The sequence below is a fragment of the Corvus kubaryi genome, unplaced genomic scaffold, assembly GCF_017639235.1.
Source record: "Corvus kubaryi isolate FWS band 111438036 unplaced genomic scaffold, C.kubaryi_AGA036_p1.0 136, whole genome shotgun sequence".
Classification (NCBI taxonomy): domain Eukaryota; kingdom Metazoa; phylum Chordata; class Aves; order Passeriformes; family Corvidae; genus Corvus; species Corvus kubaryi.
In genome coordinates, this window is record NW_024580670.1 from 138,105 (window position 1) to 160,028 (window position 21,924).

The following is a 21,924-nucleotide window of genomic DNA, read 5'->3' on the forward strand; positions in this document are numbered from 1 at the left end:
CTTTAATGTGAGTGGCTGGTATGATTTGGAGAGGGGAGACCACACTGAGTTGCATTCCCTCCTGTGACTGAGGCTAGAAACCGCTAGAGCTGTGCAGAGTTTCAGATGAACAGGAAGTGCACAGTTTGAAGTCACAGCAGAAGAAACAGCTAAAATAGGCAGGATACCTCATGGGTGTAACAGAGCAAATGCATCTGTGAAATAACAGGCACCCTGCTGCTTTTTGGGGATAGCTGGACTGGCAGGGAAGTGCAAAGTGCTCGCTGGTTTGCCTTGTGCACAGGGGGCACCTAGGGGCCAGTCTGGAGAATTACTGGCCTCCACGCATAACTGCAACTCCACGGAACGCCCAGCTTCCTTCACAAATTGCTGTCCTGGCTTCTTCTGTTCCAGGAGACTGGAAGTTGTCTGTGAAGAAGCTAAAGGAAAAATGAATCATTCACATCTCTATCGTGGGCGACACACTTCTGCATTTCCCAACACGCAATTCATCTAAGCATCCCACTGTAGAGATGAGCATAAACACACTTACTTTGAGCAACCCATATCTGCCAACACTCTATGCACTAGAGTGCCTGAAAGATAGGGCAGACGGGACAAAAAGAGACACTTCATATTGTCCTGTGTGATCTAGGATTGAGCAGCTTATAGCAAAGCCAGAGACTACTTTGAAAATTTTTCTGGACATTTAGTTCCTTCTCAGTCACAGTCCTAAGCATGCAGCTACACTAATCATCACTCTGAATACATCCAACAGTCAATTTTGTTCCTGGTCAGATAATTATTCAGTGTAGTGTAGTAGAGGGGAAAAGCAAACATTCATGAAGTGAAACTTTTCTCCTCTGATCAGCTTGTTTCAGTCCCTGCTGCGCATGCCATTAATTGCTCTGCTGTATTTCATTCCCCAGCTCTTGTTCAGAAAGGGATGACTGGTACAGCTGCATCAGCAAACACATCCCAGATGACTACAAAGCTCACAAGACTTCGACTTTCCACAGCAGCGTGGAGGTAAAAGGAGGCCAAATGTTTCAATGCTTGAAAAGGGAAGGGAGAGAAAGAGAGAGGAAGGAGGAAGGTTATACAATGCAGAGTTCCTAGTAGCCAGATACTCTATTTTCATTTAAACAAGTATGCCAAGCTTGAATGATGGAACTCATCACAGCTCACGGGCTACCTCTGAAATGTTAATCACACTCCATACTCTGTGGCCTTTGCTTAGTTCTTCTGGAGGAAGATTGTTTTGTCCTAAAGGACAAACTAGTAGCTATTTTGGGTTAATTAAAAATAGCTACAAACTTCATAGATTAAAAAAAAACCCCAAGCTGCCCATTAGTTACACTAATATCATATACACAATAAAGTCACTACCCGTGCAAACCCCACCAGCAATACTGAAATTGCACCAGTGCAATTATGTATATTATTATCTCATTATTTTCAGTTCTACTACTCCCAGTTAAGGAGGCAAAAACCACATCTGATAAAAAGTAAAAATGCTATTTTAGATTATGTAGAACCCCAGTTTTACTAAATAAGAAAGAGTGCTGGTGAGGCCACACCTGGAGTGCTGTGTCCAATGCTGGTCTCCTCAGTATGACACATGGAAACCTTGGAAAGAGTCCAACAAAGGGCAGCAAAGCTGATAAGGGACTGGAGCACCTCAGATAGGAGGAAAGGCTGAGAAAGCTGGCACTGTTCAGCCAGGAGAAGAGAAGGCTCAGGGAGGATCTATTGTACGAATACCTGGAGGGTACAAAGAAGAAGGAGCCAGGCTCTTCTCAGTGGTGTCCAGTGACAGGACCAGAGGCAGTGGCCACAAACTGAAACACAGGAGATTCCTTCAAACAGCAGCAAATACTTTTTCACTCTGAGGGAGACTGAACACTAGCACCCAGGGTTGCCCGAGGAGGTTGTGGAGTCACCATCCTTGGAGAGGTTCAGAAGACACCTGGACACAGTTCTTGCCAACTGCTGCTATGTGGCTCTGCCTGAGCTGAGTGGTTGGACCAGGTGACCTTCAGAGTTCCTTTCCAGACTCAACCATTCTATACATCAATTTTTGAAGACCTCAGAAAGTAAAAAATTAACTCAAAAACAAAACAGGATTTTTTTCTAGCCTGTATCTAATCTACTTTCAAATATTTAACAGAAAAAAATTAAAAATTAATCAACTTAGTAATCTAAACCAAATCCTTTTTCAACAAATGAAAAAAAAATTTCTCTTGCAGCTCTGCTTCTGGTGTAAGCTTGAATGTACACGTGGAGAAATTTAGAGGAATTTGATTTGTCTGTGTTTAGATCCTATGTGTCTGCAGAAGTCTAATTTCCACATAGGAAACAATCCTTCAAAAGCAAAAAAGTTTGTCCTGCTTGTGCCAAATGCTGAGCTGTTGTGAACTAACAGTGAGGTACCCATAATACTTTGGTGCTGAACCTGAAGTAGCACGGCTCAGCACGGCTTATTAGATTGCATTCAGTTCCACACTGGTCGTGGCTCCCTGGGCTTGGACCAAAGGCACCTGAACGTCACTGCCATGTGGTGCATTCCAAGAACTAGGAACAGCAGATAACATTTTCTAAAGCTGCTTACATATACTGAGATCAACCATAAAGCACAGATCAGATCTGGAGTGGAGTAAATTCACTTTGGTTTTACTGTTTTCTTTACTCTCTGTTCCCTTATCACACAACCATCCCAACGTGTAATGACAAACAACTCAGGTGCTTTTTCGATTGAAGGTTGTAGAGCTTTTTATGGATATTATTTCAAAAGCTGCTAATAAAAAAATGCTTTTAACTCATGTTCCTGCCTGCAATTTTCATGTGCAATTAGTCAGATACTGGTCTGATGTGCAAGAGTGTCAGAGCCTGACCCAAAATAGATTTATGTGGATTTTTACTTTTTGTGCTCTGGCTTTAGCACCAGTGTGTACTGTCTTTCAATGCTGAAGCAGCTGTATGTCACTTAGATAAGTGCATTAGAAATGAGAAGAATTGGGGATCTTAGCAGGTGAAGGTAGACTGAAATGAGAGAATTGTATGTAATGGAACAGGGCTGACAGTGAACTTTGGAAGTGTGGATGCTTCTTCATTTATTCTTCTTTCATTTTAAGCTAAGGGAAAGGCTTGGAATACCCTTGGGTGAGAGGCCTCCTATGCTGGTGCCTGTGTCCCATGTCATGATGTGCATGAACTGTGGCTGTGACTTTACCCTCACTTTGAGGCGACATCACTGCCATGCCTGCGGGAAGGTAAGAGCTGTGCAAGCTTCTCAGGGGAATTTTATTCACACCTCCAGGACACTGGCTGGCACTGCTGTAACCTGAAAATTTGTAGCAATATCAAGAACAGAATTTGACCTCTCACAGAACCAGTGAGCGCTTAGGTTTCTAATGTCGCTAGAAGGCATAACAGTAACCTTGCCTTAAGGTCAAATTAGCTCCCAAAGGCTAGTAGCTAAAGGCTGACAGGGTAATTGTTGTTGAGTGCAGCTGTTATTTATATCTGACACACAGCTAGCTCTAGAGAGAATGAAGCAATACACTAAAAATACAGGCTCTGTTCTGGACCAGAGCAGTAGCACAACTACTCCATGTCCTGTCCCTAATAACAGCCGGTAAAATTATCTTCCAAGGAAAGTGAAGAAACTGAGCAGTAGAGCATTGTTTGATCAGTGACTGAAGGGAAAGTTTCCTTTGTACTCCATTGCAGAGCTGTTGCCTTTGGCCCTAAAGTTCAGGCAACCTATAAGCTTTCTTGGTTTTGTCCCTTAACCTCTTACTCTAGAGATTTGCTTGTATACATAAACCTGCAGTCCTGTTTTAAACCACGGATGTCTTTTAAACTGATTTTAAAAAAAAATTTAATAAAACTATCAGAGATTTTTGACAGGATAAAAAAGCATTTAACTTAATCTTTTTTTCTAATTCCCCAGAGAAAATCAGTCTGTACCTACACAGGGTTTGGAGGAACACGCAAGCTTGTTTAAGAAAACAAGGGTACTAACAAAGCTACAAAAACTGCAGTAGTATTAAAGTGGTCTTTCTATGATTCATTGATAGGGAAGGTGTAAATTTATGGGGAGAAGGACACAGCAGTGGTGTGCAGCCAAATACAGTGACCAATTCTGCTTGGCTTACAACAGTGTAAACCTACAGCAATCACATTTCAATCAGCAGGCTTTTCCTGACTGCCACGGATTTGGGAGTCGTGCGTGGTCCACTATCCAACTTCCTCTCCCAGCCAGCTCAGGGGATTTGTTTTGTATATGCATATCTATAAATTTAAATCATATTTATGGGCATCTCTTCTTGCTGGAACAGATTGTATGTCGAAATTGTTCAAGAAACAAGTACCCCATGAAGTACCTCAAAGATCAAGCAGCCAAAGTCTGTGATAGCTGCTATGCAGAACTTAAGAAAAGAGGTAAGATTCCTTTACTCTTGGCATAACTGACAAATCGATTTCCTGCTTGTATAATGGGGAGGCTTTAGAACCTGCCTACTATATTGTGTTTTGTTAAATAGTATTCCTCATTTCAAGCCTGAGGCATGTGTATTGAGGTTCCAGGAGGGCCAGGCTGTATGGCAGCTAAAACTGCTCACCGAGCCATAAAATCAAGTTTAGCGAACTGTTTTTTCAAACTGAAAGAAGGAAAACTTAGGTTAGATATACCGAAGCAATTCTTTGCTCAGAGGGTGATGAGGCCCTGGCATGGGTTTCCGCTGCAGCTGCCGCATCCCTGGAAGTGTTCCAGGCCAGGTTGGATGGGACTTGGAGCCACCTAGTCTAGTGAAAGGTGTCCCTGCCTATGGCAGGGGGATGGAACGAGATGAGGTTTAAGGTCTCTTCCAACTCAAGCCATTCTGGGATTCTATGATTATGAGCCAGGTTCTCTGAGAGCTCCCCTGGCTTTCTGATAAACCAGAATAATGATTAAAACTGTGTTCTACAAGGAGCAGCTGAGGACTCTGAGCTCATCTCCTTTGAAGATAAGGAGACTGAGAGGTGACCTCATTGCTCTCTGCAGTTTCCTGAGGAGGGGACATGGAAACAGTGGTGCTGATCTCTTCTCCCTCTGATCCAGAGACAAGAAACATGAAAAAGGTTCAGCACTTCAGCAGGGAAGATTCTGACTTGACATGAGGAAACACTTCTTTTCCAAGAGGGTGGACAAACATTGGAACAAGCTTTCTAGAGAGGTGGTCTATAGCCCATGCCTCTCAGTTTTTAAGAGACATTTAAACAATGTCCTTAATAGCATGTTTTAATGTTTGGGCAACCCTTAATTGGTGAAGCAGTTGGACTAGATTGTTGTAGGTTCTTTCTAGCTCAACTATTTTATTCTTTAATTAATTATAGGTGATAACTCTTCCCTGTCATTTCTAATTAATTATCCATTAAAATAAAACAATGTCTTTATGGTTCTTCACTGTCCTCATCCATGTTGTAGCTTTTACAAAAATAAATACTGAGGCTAAACGCAGAGTCACTAAGAACTTTACTACAGGGCAAGTTAATCTAGTTACAGATGAAAACATGAATTCAAAGCAGAAGAGCTACTGCCTATCTAGAATTTTGTATTATTATCCTACTATATAAGTCTCTTTTCTGATTTAAGTACACATCCAAATCAAAGACAAAAGGGGGAGAGGGGTTACAAATGTATGAACAGAAAGTGAACAGGAAATCATTTTCTTGCACAACTACTCATGTAGACAGTCTCTAAAAGTAAGTTTATTATATTGCCAAGAAAAAAAAGGTGTGGACAGATGAGATTTAGTTTTTCCATCCTGATTAAGAGAATTCACACTAGCCAAGAAAACACATAAACAGATGTTGTCACAGCAGCCAGAAAAGCATCCCCAAGCCACTGTGTGTCCAGAAGCAGTAACTCAGCTTTGTGCTAAACTAATGCTGTGCTTTACTAAGAGCTATCAAATAATGTGTTGCCAGAAGTGAAATCATGAAGATATGAACTCAGACATGGGCTTAATGGAAATTTTCAGAATCAGAATAACGGTCTCCCATGCACAATTCAAAGAGAATTAATGGTTCATACAGAAAGAAAGTTGCATTAGTGAATCTATCCTGCAAAGGTGTTACAGAACATAGAGGAGAAAGATGTCAAAGCCATTTGCTTAACGCTCATTTTGAATAAGAAGAAAACAAGCTGTGTTTTGTGCTTTGTCAGCTTTCTTGCAGGCCTTTTCAAGAAACTTTAGGTTACTACCATTTACTAAGGGTGCCATGGAATCCACTCATCAGACTTAGAGGGGTGATTTGAAAGAAAGACTAAAATAAAAGCTGTGTATAGAGGAGGCATTGCATTTTCCTTAGTCATTTGTATTAGTGTGTCATGTGTCTCCCCTAGCCTGATATGTACCAACTTACCTATTTTCCCCTTCCCTATCTGAATTTTCTTCATCTTGCAGAGCGGCCACTAAGTGTGAGCTTCCCTCCAACTTCATCCAGGTGTTCAAGCAGTGCCTTCTCCTCTGTGTTCCACAATATTCATTATTCATCTTTTAAGAAACAGAAGAGAATCCCTTCAGCTCTCATGGAGGTAGGACCAAGCTGCCTGAGAAAGGCAAGGAACTATAGAAAACTGTGTACTCATATTTCAGCAGCTCTGTTTTTAATTTATACTGTCTGCAGTGGGCTCAGCATGTGCCTTGGTTTACTTTCATCATGCAATTTTTTTTTTTTGTTTTTCACAGTAGTGTTTAAAATACAAAAATACTCTGAGCTCTAAAGATATCACAGAAGTGTCTTGAGCCCACTGAGAAACTCAGTTAGAGTACGGTACTTTAATTTGCTCATCAGTCTATGAAGTCTTGAAAAAACTAAAGCGCCTTTAAGGTACTAGATAGAACAAGAGGGCAGATCAACAGAGCATGATACACTGTTCATCAGTTACCTTTCTTAACAAGACTCTTACTTCCGGAATCTTACTTTGATTTCAAGAGAAATAAAATGACACTGCCTTAGGAAATAGACTTACTTAGTGAATAGTCCTTGGCAATCAATTCAAGAGCATACATGTTTAATCAGGCACTTTCCCTCCAGCTCAAACAAAACCATTTCAAATCAAATGGGTAAAATCTTGATTCTACCAATGTAAACAAAATTCCCACCGATTTTAATGGGGCCATGATTTCTCCAATTATATTAGTTTTCTTTCCAGGAACAAGGTGCCAATCATGTTGATGATTGATTCTAGGTAGCTAAGCTGCCCATTGAACTTGAGCACAGTAAAGTACTCCCATTTCCTGCAGGCATTTATCATTGTATTAAAGAGACTAGGGTGCAAAAATCTTGCTGAACTCATTTTACAGTCGAGACACTGGAATTTCTTGAGGTTTGTTTGTGAAACTGTGCCAAAGATACAAGCATGTAATACAAACACACAAACTGAGTACTAAAAGAGCTAGCAGGCAGAATTTCAACCCCATAAGGAAAAAAAACCCATCACCTTTCTATTCACAGGGAAGCAGCACATCTTTATTAACATGAACTATCTCTCAATAGCATTACTCCTGGTCCTGGAACATTTCTGTTCTGCTGCAAAACACTGCTATATTAATTCTCGGTCATCTCTTCTGTCAGTGTTACAAAAGCTGATTTTGACTCTCTGCCCTTTGTTTCTAAATTCAATACCATTACAGTTTACTGCTGTAACTAATGATGTACACTCTATTCCATGTGTGCATGTGTATAGCCCCATCTACTCAAAATCTGGATTTTTAAAGAACATTAAGCACTTAGACCTCAAAATATTTCTATGAGAGGAGCAAGTCTTCTCAGAAATATTATTTCAAAAATAAAACCAAGTCATTATCAAGTGATTAACCTAAATTAATGTAAAACCATAGCAAGGCCCTAAATATACCCACATCTCAAAAGTGTTCAACCACAAAACTGTAATTCACTTCTGGAAGCATGTACTTTTAAAATACAAAAAGCACCAAAAAACACCAGATGTGGGAAAAGGGACAAGTTTGGCTTTTCAGAACACAACTGTAAACTTACTGACCTCAATAATAACTCGACTGCATATTTACCATTAGAGTTACTGAGAAGTAAGTTTAACTATAAATATTCAAACAGATAAAAAGAACCATAATACCATGCTTATATTTTTTCTGTATCAATATTTTTATGGTTTCACTTAGTGGTTGGTGCAATGCAAACATGCATAATCAGGAGGGGAAAAGCCTTTACTGTTAAAAATCCTGATTTCTCCTACCCTGCTCCAGGTGGCAGCCTCAGGAGAGGGAGCTACCATCAGTGGTTACCTCAGCAGATGTAAGGGAGGCAAAAGACACTGGAAGAAACGCTGGTTTGTTATCAAAGGCAAAGTCCTCTACACCTACATAGCAAACGAGGTACTGTGCAATCTGACTTGAAATAGTTTTCTATCTGAGACCCCTTCTTTACTCCCTACAGGCAGGAGACCAGTAAATGGGAAAAGTATAAATGGTAGTTCTTACAACTACTTGCTTCTGAGACCTGGCCCTAACAGACTGGCTCAGCCACAGTTCTAGCTGGACCTTGGCAGCCCTCACATGCTGCCCTTCATTATTTGATTTCTTGCTATTCATGCTGTTATAAATTGTCAACCACCGTGACCCTTAACATACATATTTACACCTAAAGATTTCAAGATCTTTTGGTGTTCTCTGGTGCACTTAGTAACTGCCAGGTATTTTTGTAGATAGAGAGTACAATGATCCATTCCTAGTGGGGAGGAGAATCTTGTAGTTTGGCAAGTGTAAATAGGACGTGCTTGTCCTATTAGCACTGACAGGGAAAGACAGGAGGCAGTCTGCAGAAGTGAAAATAATGCCAGCTGTGTTGGCCTGAAGTTCTTCCTTACAGCCAAGGAGGCTGAGTATTAACTAGATCACTTTTATGTATTTTGTCTTTTCCCAGTCCCTTTTCTTATTTTATAATAGCTGCAATACAAATAAACTTGAAGTGTGATACAAAGTTTGGTTATAAAGGATAGATTTCATAAGCAAAAACATAAAAATTCATTTTGCTCAAATAAAGAATATAGAATGCAAGAACCTGTCAAAGCAATACTTGGTACTTTAAGTCTTTAAAATACTTTGCAAACATCAGATATTTAAAATTGCATCACCATCACCCCTGTGATGGTTATATGAAGCAATGTTATCCCCTTTAAAGAGATGAGGAGGTTGAGTCACAAAAGGATTCATGTTTTGGCCAGCAGTTCAGACCTTTAGCATCAAATTCTGTATGCAACACATTTACCTTATCTCTTTTAACCTTAAAAGTGATCATTTCTGGTTCAACAATAGGGAAAAAGCAAAAATGGTTTACTTTACATTCCTAGTCTGCAATTTACCTTCTAAAAGCAGAGGCATATAATCTACCTAAATACAGTGACCAAAACTACAGCTATCAGTAACAGCTAAACTGCAACTTCATTAAGGCTTATTGTTTTCTTTAACTTGTACAGAGCTGTGTCTGCCAAACTAAACTCATGGAAGTTTCTTGGGAGTAAATGAGTGATTAATTGCATTACGAACTAGGAAATTTCCAAGCAGCCTTTTGGAAAGCATGTGTGCTGCTTGAGAAAGAGCAGATTTCTAAAAAATCACTAGTGCTGTCAAAGGCAATGACAAGGCACCAAAAGGACTACTGCTAGCAGCCAGCAAGTAAAAATGATCAAAAGGAACATGACTGGAAGTGAGTCTCAGGCTTTCAGAATTGCTACTGTACTCTCAGTAATCTCAGGTTTGCCTCCTGGACCATAATGTCAAAGACAGCCATCAAAGTAACGGCTAATTTGACCTTCATGGCCATGTGGATGATCATGAAGAACTGGACTTTGAGAAGTGGTGTTCAGGACTCAGATTAGATAAAAAATGTGCAGTACACAGGCACTGCTCCTGTTTAGGTTAAGAGCCATGAGTCCAGCAGAACATTCACACTACTGCTTTTGCAGAACTGTCACAGAAGGGTTGTATTTTTGCTTTTCAGAAAGGGCCCTCAAACTGTTACAAGCCTTCTCTCTAAATTTTGATTCACTTCTTCTTTGCTTTCAGGACAAAGTTGCTACAGAAAGTTTGCCTTTGTTGGGTTTCACCATTGCCCCAGAAAAGGAGGAAGGAAGTATGGATACAGTTTTTCATCTCTACCACAAACAGACTCTCTTTTATAGCTTCCGAGCAGAGGATAACAATTCAGCACACAGGTATGGGGATACACGTCCACATTAGTCAGTGCACTTATGTAGGGATTTTCCCCTCCTTCACTTCAGAATGCCTTTGTAACAGATGAAACAAACAACTTTCAGAATTTTGATTAAGCCAGATTGCATGTGACTTGTCTGATTGACATTAAAAATCTAGCTGGTGCTTTTCAGTTCCTTCAGGAAGGAGAATTTGCTCCCTTCTGTACGTAAAGAAGAGACTGAGCCTCAAGAGTCATAGCTAAAAGTCTATCAAAGGTGATTAGTGTATAGAAACTTCTAATTTATATGTTCAATTTACTCATTTCTTAGTTTTCTCATCAACAAATGATTTTTTTGACTTCCCATTCTAATGTTACTGCTTTCACATAATAAGATACTCACAAAATTTGTAATAAAAATGCCAGCACCCCAAGACACACAGAAAAGGAAATGGGTGTTTATAGGAGGTTTTGTTGCTTTAAATCATACTTCACCAGATTCATCTTTCCTATTCTAAGAAAGCACTTGTACTATCTTTGAGATTTTACAATAAATTACTGTCAAGATTGCACTAGAAAGCAAGAGTCCCAGTACTCATCTCCCTGCTTTAATCACAGAACTATAGTTCCTCATTAGAGCTGGGGTGGAAAATACAGTGTTCTTCAGGCTTTATGTTCTTAAAATACTTATTTTCTTAAAATGCAAAAAAAATTTACATGTACCATTTTTCTTTCCTCTACTTTTTAGGTGGATTGAAGCCATGGAAGAAGCATCCATATTATAGCAGCTTTCACTCAATGAACTTGGAATAAATTCTCAGATTTCTATACATTTCCAGCAACCCTCTTCTGAATTACAAAACTGAACAGTGTATTTCAGGCCCACTGGCCACACACACTGGATTCACTGGAACTGTTTCCAGCTTGCTCTTTTTCTTCATTCTTCTTACATCCACATTGTTGCAAATGAAAATTTCAAGATAGAGATTATTTATGGTGATCTTTATGTCTGTGCAAGTTCAGCCTGTACTATAAGCTGCTCTTCTGATCCCACAATAAACTAAGCCTACATCAAGACCAGAAAATACATGGAAATATTGACAACAGTAAGTAACAGGCTCAGTTTTACTTACTCTAGAGCACTATTGTATTTCATTGGATTGGTTTTGATGTCTACCATGACATGAGAAACAATGTAGTAAACAACAAATGATCATTTAAAGCACTTTATCATTTTTATTGAACTACAGCTTCATTTTCTTCATGTTTCTAAGGAGTTCTGTGGCCTGATGTATTACTCATCCGTTAACAGGTGCCAGCATGAAATTATGCCCTGCGTATGCTAAATTGCTTCCACAGAAAATGAATGAACAATACATTCAATTTACCTGGTCTACCAACACTTCACTGACTATGATCCAACATAATTACTTACTATCCATTTATAATTTTACACAAATCACTGTATAATTTATGTTAAAGTTTTAGTTTCGTATCACTGCAGTACTTTGAAATGCACTCCAGTAGCTCTACAGATCTAGATGCTTCTCTCTAAATATTTCAGACTCAAACCCAAAGGTTATTTTTAATTTATTATAAACCTACAGACAGTTGTCTCCCTAGTAGTGTTAAGATTTTTATCATCTATTTAAATACTGTATCTTTATTTTCAAAATTCCTGTTGTTTCTGCTGTTCTTGTTATGAAAAATGTCATCAAAAGTTTAATCCACATAGCCAGCACAGCATTTGAAATATGCTGGGTGGGCTGAAATGCACTTGTCTGAACCTGTTCTGCTGGAGTCGTTTGGAACTCCTGTGGCTACACCTGTCTTATGTCAGACTGCTGCCATGCACTACGATCTCCAGGGCTGGATTCTCAGCAGCCAGCTGTGTCTGTATGACTTCAAAGATGCTGTGGTGCTTTACACCAGCTGAGGATATAGATCTCTGGAGTTGGGGGGGGGGGGGGAGGTTTGTTTGGTTTGGGATGTTTTTTTGTTGGGGTGGGGCTTTTTAGTGTTTTTGGTGGGGGGTTTTATAAAGAAAGTTGAGAAGTGATGTTCTAATCATTGCAATACAATGGTTTTGTCCTCAGTCATAATATTTAACTGAGGAATAGAATGACATCTATGATTAAAATATATCTCTGTATAAAAAAAACATGTTCAAGAATTTACTTACATTAGATTATATTGGTGGGAATTTTTATTACTTTCATTTTTCCCTTTCTTCAAGAAACTTAATGGATATCTGAATTTTTGACCCTAACAAACTTTTTTAGAATTGTCCATATTTTTAAAGGTCTATAATATATATCCAAATGGTAAGGTAGATCAGTTTATCACCTGGATAAACAAGCTTAAAAAATACACACCTACCACTAAATGAAAAATGTCATTGTTTTTGGTTTTTTGATACATCTGAGTCTGACCATTCCATTAAGAATATATTATCATGTGCCAACAGAAACCAAGAATGAGAAAAACAAAACTTTTGTATTCTTTAGTTAATGGATGAACAGCAATGTTAACTCTTTGTTTCATGTACGAGCCATGGCCTTGCTACAAATACACTGTAAATGTTTACCCCCCCTTGAAAACATTTTGCACTGACAAGAAAAATAAGACAACATTGAATACAGAGCAAGATCTCTAGCCATGGTCTGAAACAAAACAAAACTGCACTACAGAATGACAGTATTATGAAGATTTAGGTGCTGACATTTAGTGACTGTTGTATGAAGCTTTCAGTTAGAAGCAGGAAATGACTACATGAAAATATTTTGTTGTAAAAAATAGGATACAGTGCTATTAAACTTTAGTTTAAGTAATGTAGAAAAATAAAAGAGCAAAACATAACTGCAGTTCTACAGGCTTTTCCTTTACACAATTTTTACCTTCTTTAATTCCAGCTTTGCAGTTCTAGTTACTGTTTAACAGACACTTGCCTATTAAACAGTTCTCTGACAAACTAAGGAAGAGCATTAAATCAGAAGATGGTACTGGAGGCCTTCTGGTAGAAATAGGATTTAGACCTAATTGGTATGACAATGTGTTTCAGTCACACTGCATTCGTCTTCTGTAAAGCCCACCTACTTTACTTCATCTTGGTTTCAGTTACAGATACAAATGGTCTCAATGCAGCATAAAGAAAGAGCAAAAAATGAAAATGTCCTCACAATTTCAATCCTACTGTTAACTGAATTTGAGCAAAGCTAAACACCAGAGACAGAAATTTTCAGAGTTAGCCCAGTAATCACCTCTTATAAAATGCTAACCTCTTAAAATAGAGGTATATACTCAGTTTACTATTTGAAATTTACTTACACAGCTTTTTCTTACTAATCTATAGCTAGGATTACTCCTTCAAAACAAAAATTTTGCTCCACGTCTTCACAAATTATATGAAAAAAAATTTAGAGTAAGTCACAATGTACTAGCTGCTCAGCCAATACCTGAGATTCAAGCTGTTCCCATTTGTTGTTTCAGAGTTTTTCTGTTTATTTATCTATTTATTGAAAAGCATTAAGGTTATTAGTTATTATCTGCAAATAATATTTAGACCTATTTTATGGTATATGCCTAGTTAAAACCTGGTTTTAAAACCATTATTAAATTTTTCTTCCTAATCAAAGTACAAGTCATTAGGAGATGGAGAATACAACCTGTATGACAAGATCCTATACCACTTACACAAGCACTGCTGGTCAACACCTGGGACTGCTGCTGTTCCTGAGCTGCTTCTCTGCTGCTTCTACCACGCAGCTATGAATACCAACCAGGCTTTCCTGTTTGCATGCTACTTTAACACAAAAGCAGTAAAAACTATGTTGGCTGTAGCCACGTTTGGTGAATATCACTGCTTGTAAAGGTAAAAGAAAGAGACAATATTCAGTGAGGGGAAAAGGTATTCCTTTAAATACTAAGGGAAAAAACACTAGTCTAACTCCACAAGTTACTTAGGAACATAACATATGAACTTGTGTGAATTAAAAGCAACGTAATTCTTCAGCCTGGGTAACACTGTGACCACTTTTGATCAAGTTTTGACAAGAAAGTTTCTACACTACAGGGCATTGTGGTATGAGGTCAAAGGTAGAACTTGATAATCTTGGAGGTCTTTCCCAACCTTATTGATTTTATGTAGTGATATTTTTCTGCAGTCTACAAAACCTACAGCAGACAGCAAACCCATTTTTACTGAGAGACAAACATGGAGAAATGAGGGCAAACTCCCCCACCTGATGGAGGTCAGCAGCTTCCCTCAGCACTGCCCAGCCACGTACAAACCCGAGTGAAAGGCATGAAGACTCATACTTTAAAAATCATCTACTAACACTTAAAAGAGAGATTTAAATTGAATGTGTCTTTAACAAGACCAAACAGCTCTATTAAAACCTTGTCAGTCACTTGTAATTGTTGATTTCTTTCATACTAGGTATTGGCTCTGCTCTGAAAATTTACCTTGAAAGTTCCCAGAAAATTTTAAGCGGCTGAAATGAGAATTTAAAAACCCCCAAACAACTGAGCTCTACAATACCGTCTATCCCAAACATTCAAAACACATGAATAACCTCAAATCCTATTTGTATTTTATACTACTTGGCATGCCCTGAGTTTTGACCCCCGCTTAGTCCATTATGTACTTTTACTGCCACCACCATGGCAAGAGAGAGAGCTTTGGCCTCTTGAAGCCCACACGTTCATTATAGAGGTTCTCTGTTTCCACACCTAGAGCCTCCTTCCCTCCCTGCAAGTAGGCACATCTCATCTCTGTTCTGTTGGGAATTCAGTCTGTTCTCCTGGGAAGGGAATAATTTCCACAGGGTCTCTTCACTTCTCTTCTCGCACAGCAGGTCCGTAGCACATTTTTTCTTCTGAGGCAACTATCCCACTTCGTGGGAGGAGCTAAAACGACCTTGTTACCAAGGCCCGTTTGAAACTGACCGCCACTAAACTCCTTTCTCAGCTAAGGCTGGGAGCAGTTCAGTCTTTCCGGGGAGGAACTGCGGCCTGAGGAGAGGCGCCCTCGGGCCACCCCGCGCTCCATGAGGAGAGGAAAGTAAAGGAGCCCTGAGGAGAGCAGGCCGCGCTCCATGGGGAGAGGAAAGGAGCCCTGAGGAGAGGAAAGGAGCCCTGAGGAAAGCAGGCCGCGCTCCATGGGGAGAGGAAAGGAGCCCTGAGGAAAGCAGGCCACGCTCCATGGGGAGAGGAAAGGAGCCCTGAGGAGAGCAGGCCGCGCTCCATGGGGAGAGGAAAGGAGCCCTGAGGAGAGCAGGCCGCGCTCCATGGGGAGAGGAAAGAAGCCCTGAGGAGAGCAGGCCGCGCTCCATGGGGAGAGGAAAGGAGCCCTCAGCAGAGCAGGCCGCGCTCCATGGGGAGAGGAAAGGAGCCCTGGGTGCAGCTCGCGCTCCCGGCAGGAACTGCGCGATGAGGCGAGGAGCCCTCTGAGCAGAGCTCAGACGTGAGGAGCAGAAGGGCAAGCAGGAGCTGATGTGTGCCGTTTGGAACCCCCCATCCTCTGAGGGCTGGATGGGAGAGGGAGTGAAAACTACACTTGGCAAAAAGCAGTAGCTAGAGAAGGTGGTATTTTAATTTTTGGCTTTCTCGCCATCCACATCTACTTTAACTGGCAGTTAGATAAATTTTCCCTGTTTTGCCCACGACAGTAATTGTTGAGTGATCTCTCTGTCTTTATCTTGACCTATGAGCTTTTTCATGTCATTTTCTCCCCATCCTGCTATAGAGGAAGAGGGCAAAGTGAGTGACTGGCTTATCATCTGGCTGTAATCCATGGTCAGCTCACCACAGTGTGGTAAATAGATATAATTATTTTCTTTGCTGCCAGTCTAGTTATTAACCTTTACTTGTAAAGTAATCTCAGTTCTCTTTGATCTTTTTCACCTCCGGCATCTTCTATTTCTCTCCAGTCATAGGTAAGGCCAAAAAGCACTTTTTACTAAGGCTCCTTTATACGTCTCTGTATATAAATTTAGCAGATTTCAGCATTATCTAATACAATCTTGCTTATTAAATAAGTTCAGGGCATACACTGTAGTTCTACATTTCATTGAAATTATTGCAAAAACCGCAGTGAAATTTGTCACCATCTTAATATGGCTTTCCTCAACCTGAGTGTGCATGGTGGAGCTGTACAGCAAGCATGATTGCTCTCCACCAGAGCTCAGAGTAAAACTTCTGCAAAACCTTCTCTGGGTGGCAGAAACAAGGAAGAAAGAGGAGACAAAAGCTCCTGCCTTCTAAACCTTTCCTCAACTTGCCCATCAGGAAACACTGAGGCCATTCATATTTGGCTTTAGCGTTTTCCATTCTTCCTTTCATTCAGTCTCTTTTATAGACTATTTTATGAAGTTTAAAAAAAAGTCTGCTTCTAAAGCTATGTGCATGTCCATATTTTGAGAGTTTGAAAATTCTTCACGTATTTAACATTACAGTAGTGAACACCCAAGACATTTTTGAAACATTTTCCTTTATTTATGTATTGCAAACACATCTGTACATCACACACTTTGTTAATTCCTGTTCTGTGAAAGTAAGGCTGTAGTTCATACATCTAGTTAATTTCTCATACCCTTACCCCGAAGAGCCAGTTCTAAGAAAAAACAACAAACAACCCTCAAAAAAAACCTAACAAAAAAAAAGAATCAGTGTACTGCCTGTGTAACTATTCAGTCAACAGCACACCTTGTTTATGTGGTTGTTGCATTCAGCTGCTATCTCTGCCATACGTTTCCTTTCAGGAGTTACCACCTCTTTTAGTTTTACTATTCATCTAACTGCTCCTTAAATTAGCTTCTGTCAGAATTATTAGACTCAAGGGAAACTTACTTGAAGTATAAAGAACGTTTTGATAAGGGTAGGTTAGGAAACAGCTACAGTTATGACACGGGGTGAACATCTGATAGCCTGTGAGAAGACAAGCACTGAAAGGTGGTAAAATCTTAAACCACCTCTCTGGTGCACCCAAACCTGTTTCGTGCCTACCACTGTGTATTTGGAGGCACAACATACCTCGCAGCCAGTTTTACCGTAAGAGCCCTAATCAATGACATTGACTTTACAAAATAAAATGAAAACTCGACAGTCTGGCGGTGGTGTTTGTGAGAGCCTTCTCAACTGTGAGCCCACCTTTAACTGCATCTTCAGCGAGAACCAAGGCACACCTGGAACACCAGCACCACCGGCGCACTGAACAGCCACCGCCAGCCCACTACCTCGGGATTCCGGCTCCTGAGGAGCCTCCCGAGCGAGAGGGTCAAAGGCGGCGAGCGTACCTTCCCCTCGCTGCCCCAGAGACCGGGTTCCTCCCGGCACTTCCCCGGCCCGGCCGGAGCGGTGCGGGGCTCGGGAGGCCCAGGTAGCCCGGTAGCCCCTCCCCGCCGCCGGCCCCGCCCCGCGGGGGATGGAGGGGCCGCGGCCGGGCGGGCGCTGGAAGAGGAAGCGGGGACGCGCTCCGGGGCGGCGGCGGTGGTGGGGTCACGAACTCTGACCTGTCACAGGGCACGACACACACAACAAAACACCCCCGACCCCAACACAGCCCCGGCCCCCTCCCCTCCGCGGGCCCCACAGCCCCTTGCCGCCCCCGCGGGGGGAGGGAGGGCCGCTGCTGGGCACCGGCCTGCCCGGGCCCGGTCGGGTCACCGCCACTGCACCTTTGGCATCCATTCCTGAGGTAAAAAACATTTTTTAAAATAGAAGCGGCCCGGTGGGTTTGTTTCGTGGGGGCCAGGACGAGGGAGGGGTCGCGGGGAGGCGGCAGCGGGCCCTACTCTGGACACCCCCGCGAGGGGAGGGGTGGGGTGACGGTGGGTTTAGGGGAGGGGGATTGTACGGCTCCGGTATCTGGCTGGTAAGCGAGCACCGGCCGTGGTCTGGCCTGGTATACGGCTCCTGGACAGAGAGGAGAGGAGAGGAAACGACCATTGCGGAGTGCTGGGTCGATCGGCGGGGTAGTCCCGTGCCGGAGCCGCTGGCTGCAGTGTGGGCCGGCTGAGGTCGGAGCCGGTCCGGTCGCGGTGAGCAAAGTCTGCTGTCCAGGGGGTGTAGGGCGATGGTCGCGGCGATGACGAGCGCGGGACACACAGAGAGACAGAAGATGGAGTCTGAGCGGGCGGAGGCGGCGGCTTGAACCCGACCCTTTTACCTTTGCCACCGGGAGGGCGGAGGGGAGGGGGCGGCGGGTACTTTGCATACGGGGCTGAGACCGCCGCCATCTTACCGGCCGCTTCCTCACTGCCATGCCTGGGCCTCCTGTAGGCTGACACAAGGCTATAGCGGAGGGGAGGGGAAGGGGCCTAATGGCGGCGGCAGCAGCCCCGCCTGGGGCCTGGCGGGCGGCCAGCGCCGCCATCTTGCGCTTAGTGAATCCCTGGGGGGCTCTACCTCCGCTCGAGGGGCGGTGCCGCCACCATCACAAGCGGGTCGCTCGGCCAATGGGCGCTCTGCGGAGGAGCGCTGCGCCTGCCATGAGGTCATTGGTCGCGCCTGGGGGCGGGCCGGAGGCGTGGCTCCGCCGTGCGCGGGGTGGGAGCTGCCGAAGGCTCTTCAGCAGCGGGCGGGCCGCGGTACAGCCAATGGGGGCGGGCGGCGCGCACGGCGCAGCCAATGGGGGCGCGGCAGGCCCGGCGCCGGTCGGAGGCGCTGCCGGTGTCGTGCGCTGTGTTCGTGCTCGGTCGGCGCTTTCCGGGTGTTGGCCGAGCTGCTGCCGCCTTCCTGCCGCCGGGACAATGCACTGGAGGCTGCCCACTGGGTCGGAGCCGCTCCCCGCCCGTCTCGCTGATGGCACCTTGCTGGAGGCCGCTCGGTGTAGCCGAGTCGAGCTCACAGTGTAAAGAACCTCGTTTCGTCAAGACAAAGGAACAAATTTCAATAAGTTTGAATTCGGTCTTTTGCCATGTTTTGTCAGTAGGGCCATATCCTTAGAACCTCTCAAGTGGAATTTATGACTTGCTTTTGAGGTTTCACTGCAGCTTAGGGAAATCTTAATGATTTTACACTGTGTTCTGGACAGCATATACTGAGCTGCCTGCCACCCTGTTGCGCTGAAAATAATGTCCTGGTGCTGCAGGTGCCTCTTTGCAGTTTTTAAGTTTCACCTCTTCTGTTGGTTTGGGGGCTTCTGTTGTTGTTGTTGCCTTACATACAGTTCCTCGGGGCTTTTGCTAGGAAGCCGATTTTGCCTCCTGGGAGTTGACACCATTAAGAAACTTGGCGTGGCTGTGTATGGTCTCTGTGCTTCACCTGGATTTGATCAGATAGCCTCATCTTAATGTTCTTTTGTGAAGGTCGAAAGTACAAAAAGCCTTTGGTGGATAGCACCAACAACAGCAAATCTGTCTGAGCCGTTCTACAGCAAGCACTTCTTTGTGTCTTGGAAAAGTACTGTTAGGAACAAAATATCTCATCTGCAGGGCTTCTGTCATCATAAAGCACTGAGAAAACAGCATGTTATGAGCATATGGTTATGTTTGTTGTGCTTCTTGCTGAATATAAAAGAAAATAAGAGAAAACACTGAAAAGGAATCACTGAACGACTGAGAAACCATCCATAAGCTGGGTTTGGTGGAAATGGTTCATAGACTTAATGTGCAAGTGCAACACTTGAATAAAATAATGACAAGCTGTAGGAGAAACTAGCATAGATAAAATTTCCATGGGGATGTCTCAACTTTGATTATGCATTGTTACAAATCATCTTTACTTGACATATACAAAATTATTTTCACATTTGTCATAATATAAGTGAATCCTTTTAATGATTATTTTGATGTATTTAACAATGTTAGCTTTGTAGAAGTTACATTTGAACGTGTTGGTGCTGGAGACATGCATACATTTCTCTGTTACGGGTGTTGCTATTGTTTGCTGTATTTTTAAATTTTATATTAAATGATTGCCTTGCAATTACAAGCAGAGGTTTCCAATGAAATATCAAATGGGCCAGCATTCAGGAACGCCTTTTCGTTACTTACACCTGGATCAGAATCTGAAGTCTGGCCCTGTAATTAGCAAGTCACACTTAAAAACTGAATGCATTAATTGGAAATCTTAATTAAATTTACCTTGGAAGAAACACACCCCAAATAATGATAATTAAAAATATGTTGGAAGTGGTTTTTTCATGTTTCTTTGTCTTTGATTACTTTGGTTTTTGGGGATTTTTTTAACCCCTAAAGTTGAAGGTGGAGTCACTCCGAATAGGATAAAATGATTCTGTAGTATTTTCTTCTCATTGTGATAATAGTATCACATTATAATAAAGAAATAGTTTAAATAATGGAAGATACATTTTAGATGTAACAGTTTATTTCCCTTATTGTGTAAGATTGCTCTTAAGAATATGGATGAACACGGCAGTTTGATGGAATGACTTGATAAAATTTTGTGCAAACCAGCATTCTTAGCTTGCTGCTCCCTGGTTCAGCATGTGGTGTAGAAGCAGTTTAACTGTTAAGGTTTCTCCTGCGTGAGCTGAGGAAAGCACCTTTGAGATCTGTGAATTCCACAAACTGCATTAGTTCTTGACTTTGCAATTGGTCCTTTCGCATTTATGAAATTAACATCTTTTTTTTACAGCTTAAATAATAGAGTGAAAATAGTATATTAGAGGCTTAATAAAGTAAAAGAATAACTGTACCTCAGCAGTGTGAACAGCATGGTTCCAGCATGCATGTCCCATATATGTATATATGAGTGTGTGTATGTATGTGTGCACACACACACATCAATGGCATCTTCTCTTATTTGCCAGATATATCAAGCAGAATTGTAGATTTTCAAAAAGTCATAGCAGAACTTTCTTTACTAATAAGAAAAAACCCAAACTTTTGTGCCTGATGGAAGTTGCTGGCATCTTTCCGAACAGGTTCTCTAATGGTCTTGTTTCACCATGGCAACCAATATGGAGGTGCTGGCTCAGCAGGTAGTGGAGACTCAGCAGGTGGCTGAGGTGAGTGACAGATGATATCACAACAGTTGGTATATGAGATTTTGAAATTAAAAACATATTAGGGCGTTCCTGCTGTTTACAGTTAAGCATGAACTGAACAGAAGATCTTTATAGAAAAGTGTTGCTTTACAGTTGAGGACAAGCATGAAACCAGTGCAACTGGGATGTATTTTGTTCACCCTACTTTGTTCTGGTGTCCCCCGTATTAGGAATGCAAGTAGGAAGTTCAACATGAGCTATAGAGAAACTTGGCTGTATTATAAATTGTTTAAAAAATTAATACAACAATATTTCTTGTCATTTGATCATTAGATTGACCATTTTGGACATGGAAAGCTTTTGCTCCTAATTTGAATTGTAATCTAGATCCACCACAGCGTTTGAAGTTACCTGTTTTACGTATGTGCTAGATTGAATTTACAGTAAGGTGGTTAATTTAAATCAGGTTTTATATTTTGTGCCTACATTTAAAAGAAAAAAAGCACAAAACCTACTTAAAGTGATATTAAGTGATGTCTTGATGCATATTCACTGCAGCTTGGATGATCAACAGCTGAAAATTTTAAATCAACTCATAAACTGCAAGTATTCATGGCCATAGAAAATAATTTATTTATCGCCTTCACTATGCAAAATTTCAGTCAAAAAATAAACTGGTTCTTTTGTCTGATTAAAATTACTCGGTTTAATATCCTTCAAGTTTGCTGTGATTTTTTGTATGGTTACATAATTAAGGGATTTAAAAAATA

General features: G+C 41.7%; 2 protein-coding genes across 13 annotated transcripts in view; both read left to right on the plus strand.

Moving 5' to 3' along the window:
• The window catches only part of FGD5 (FYVE, RhoGEF and PH domain containing 5), a 97,558-nt gene extending 84,496 nt beyond the window's left edge, over positions 1-13,062 (plus strand). For 3 of the 4 annotated variants that reach the window (XM_042053946.1, XM_042053965.1, XM_042053956.1), the window contains 7 exons: positions 909-1,008; positions 3,114-3,251; positions 4,323-4,425; positions 6,435-6,565; positions 8,259-8,387; positions 10,077-10,225; positions 10,952-13,062. In XM_042053946.1, the coding sequence (XP_041909880.1) occupies positions 909-1,008; positions 3,114-3,251; positions 4,323-4,425; positions 6,435-6,565; positions 8,259-8,387; positions 10,077-10,225; positions 10,952-10,988 (787 nt within the window). In that variant the 3' untranslated portion in view covers positions 10,989-13,062. The remainder of the gene's footprint in view (positions 1-908; positions 1,009-3,113; positions 3,252-4,322; positions 4,426-6,434; positions 6,566-8,258; positions 8,388-10,076; positions 10,226-10,951) is intronic. The other variant, XM_042053974.1, reaches the window with a different exon arrangement.
• Positions 13,063-17,600: 4,538 nt separating this feature from the next.
• NR2C2 (nuclear receptor subfamily 2 group C member 2) overlaps positions 17,601-21,924 on the plus strand; it is a 37,665-nt gene continuing 33,341 nt past the window's right edge. For 3 of the 9 annotated variants that reach the window (XM_042012672.1, XM_042012728.1, XM_042012738.1), the window contains exons 1-2: positions 18,159-18,242; positions 21,092-21,175. In XM_042012672.1, the coding sequence (XP_041868606.1) occupies positions 21,116-21,175 (60 nt within the window). In that variant the 5' untranslated portion in view covers positions 18,159-18,242; positions 21,092-21,115. Of the gene's footprint in view, positions 17,900-18,158; positions 18,243-21,086; positions 21,176-21,924 lie in introns of those variants that run through there. The other 6 variants (XM_042012700.1, XM_042012709.1, XM_042012690.1 and 3 more) reach the window with 5 other exon arrangements.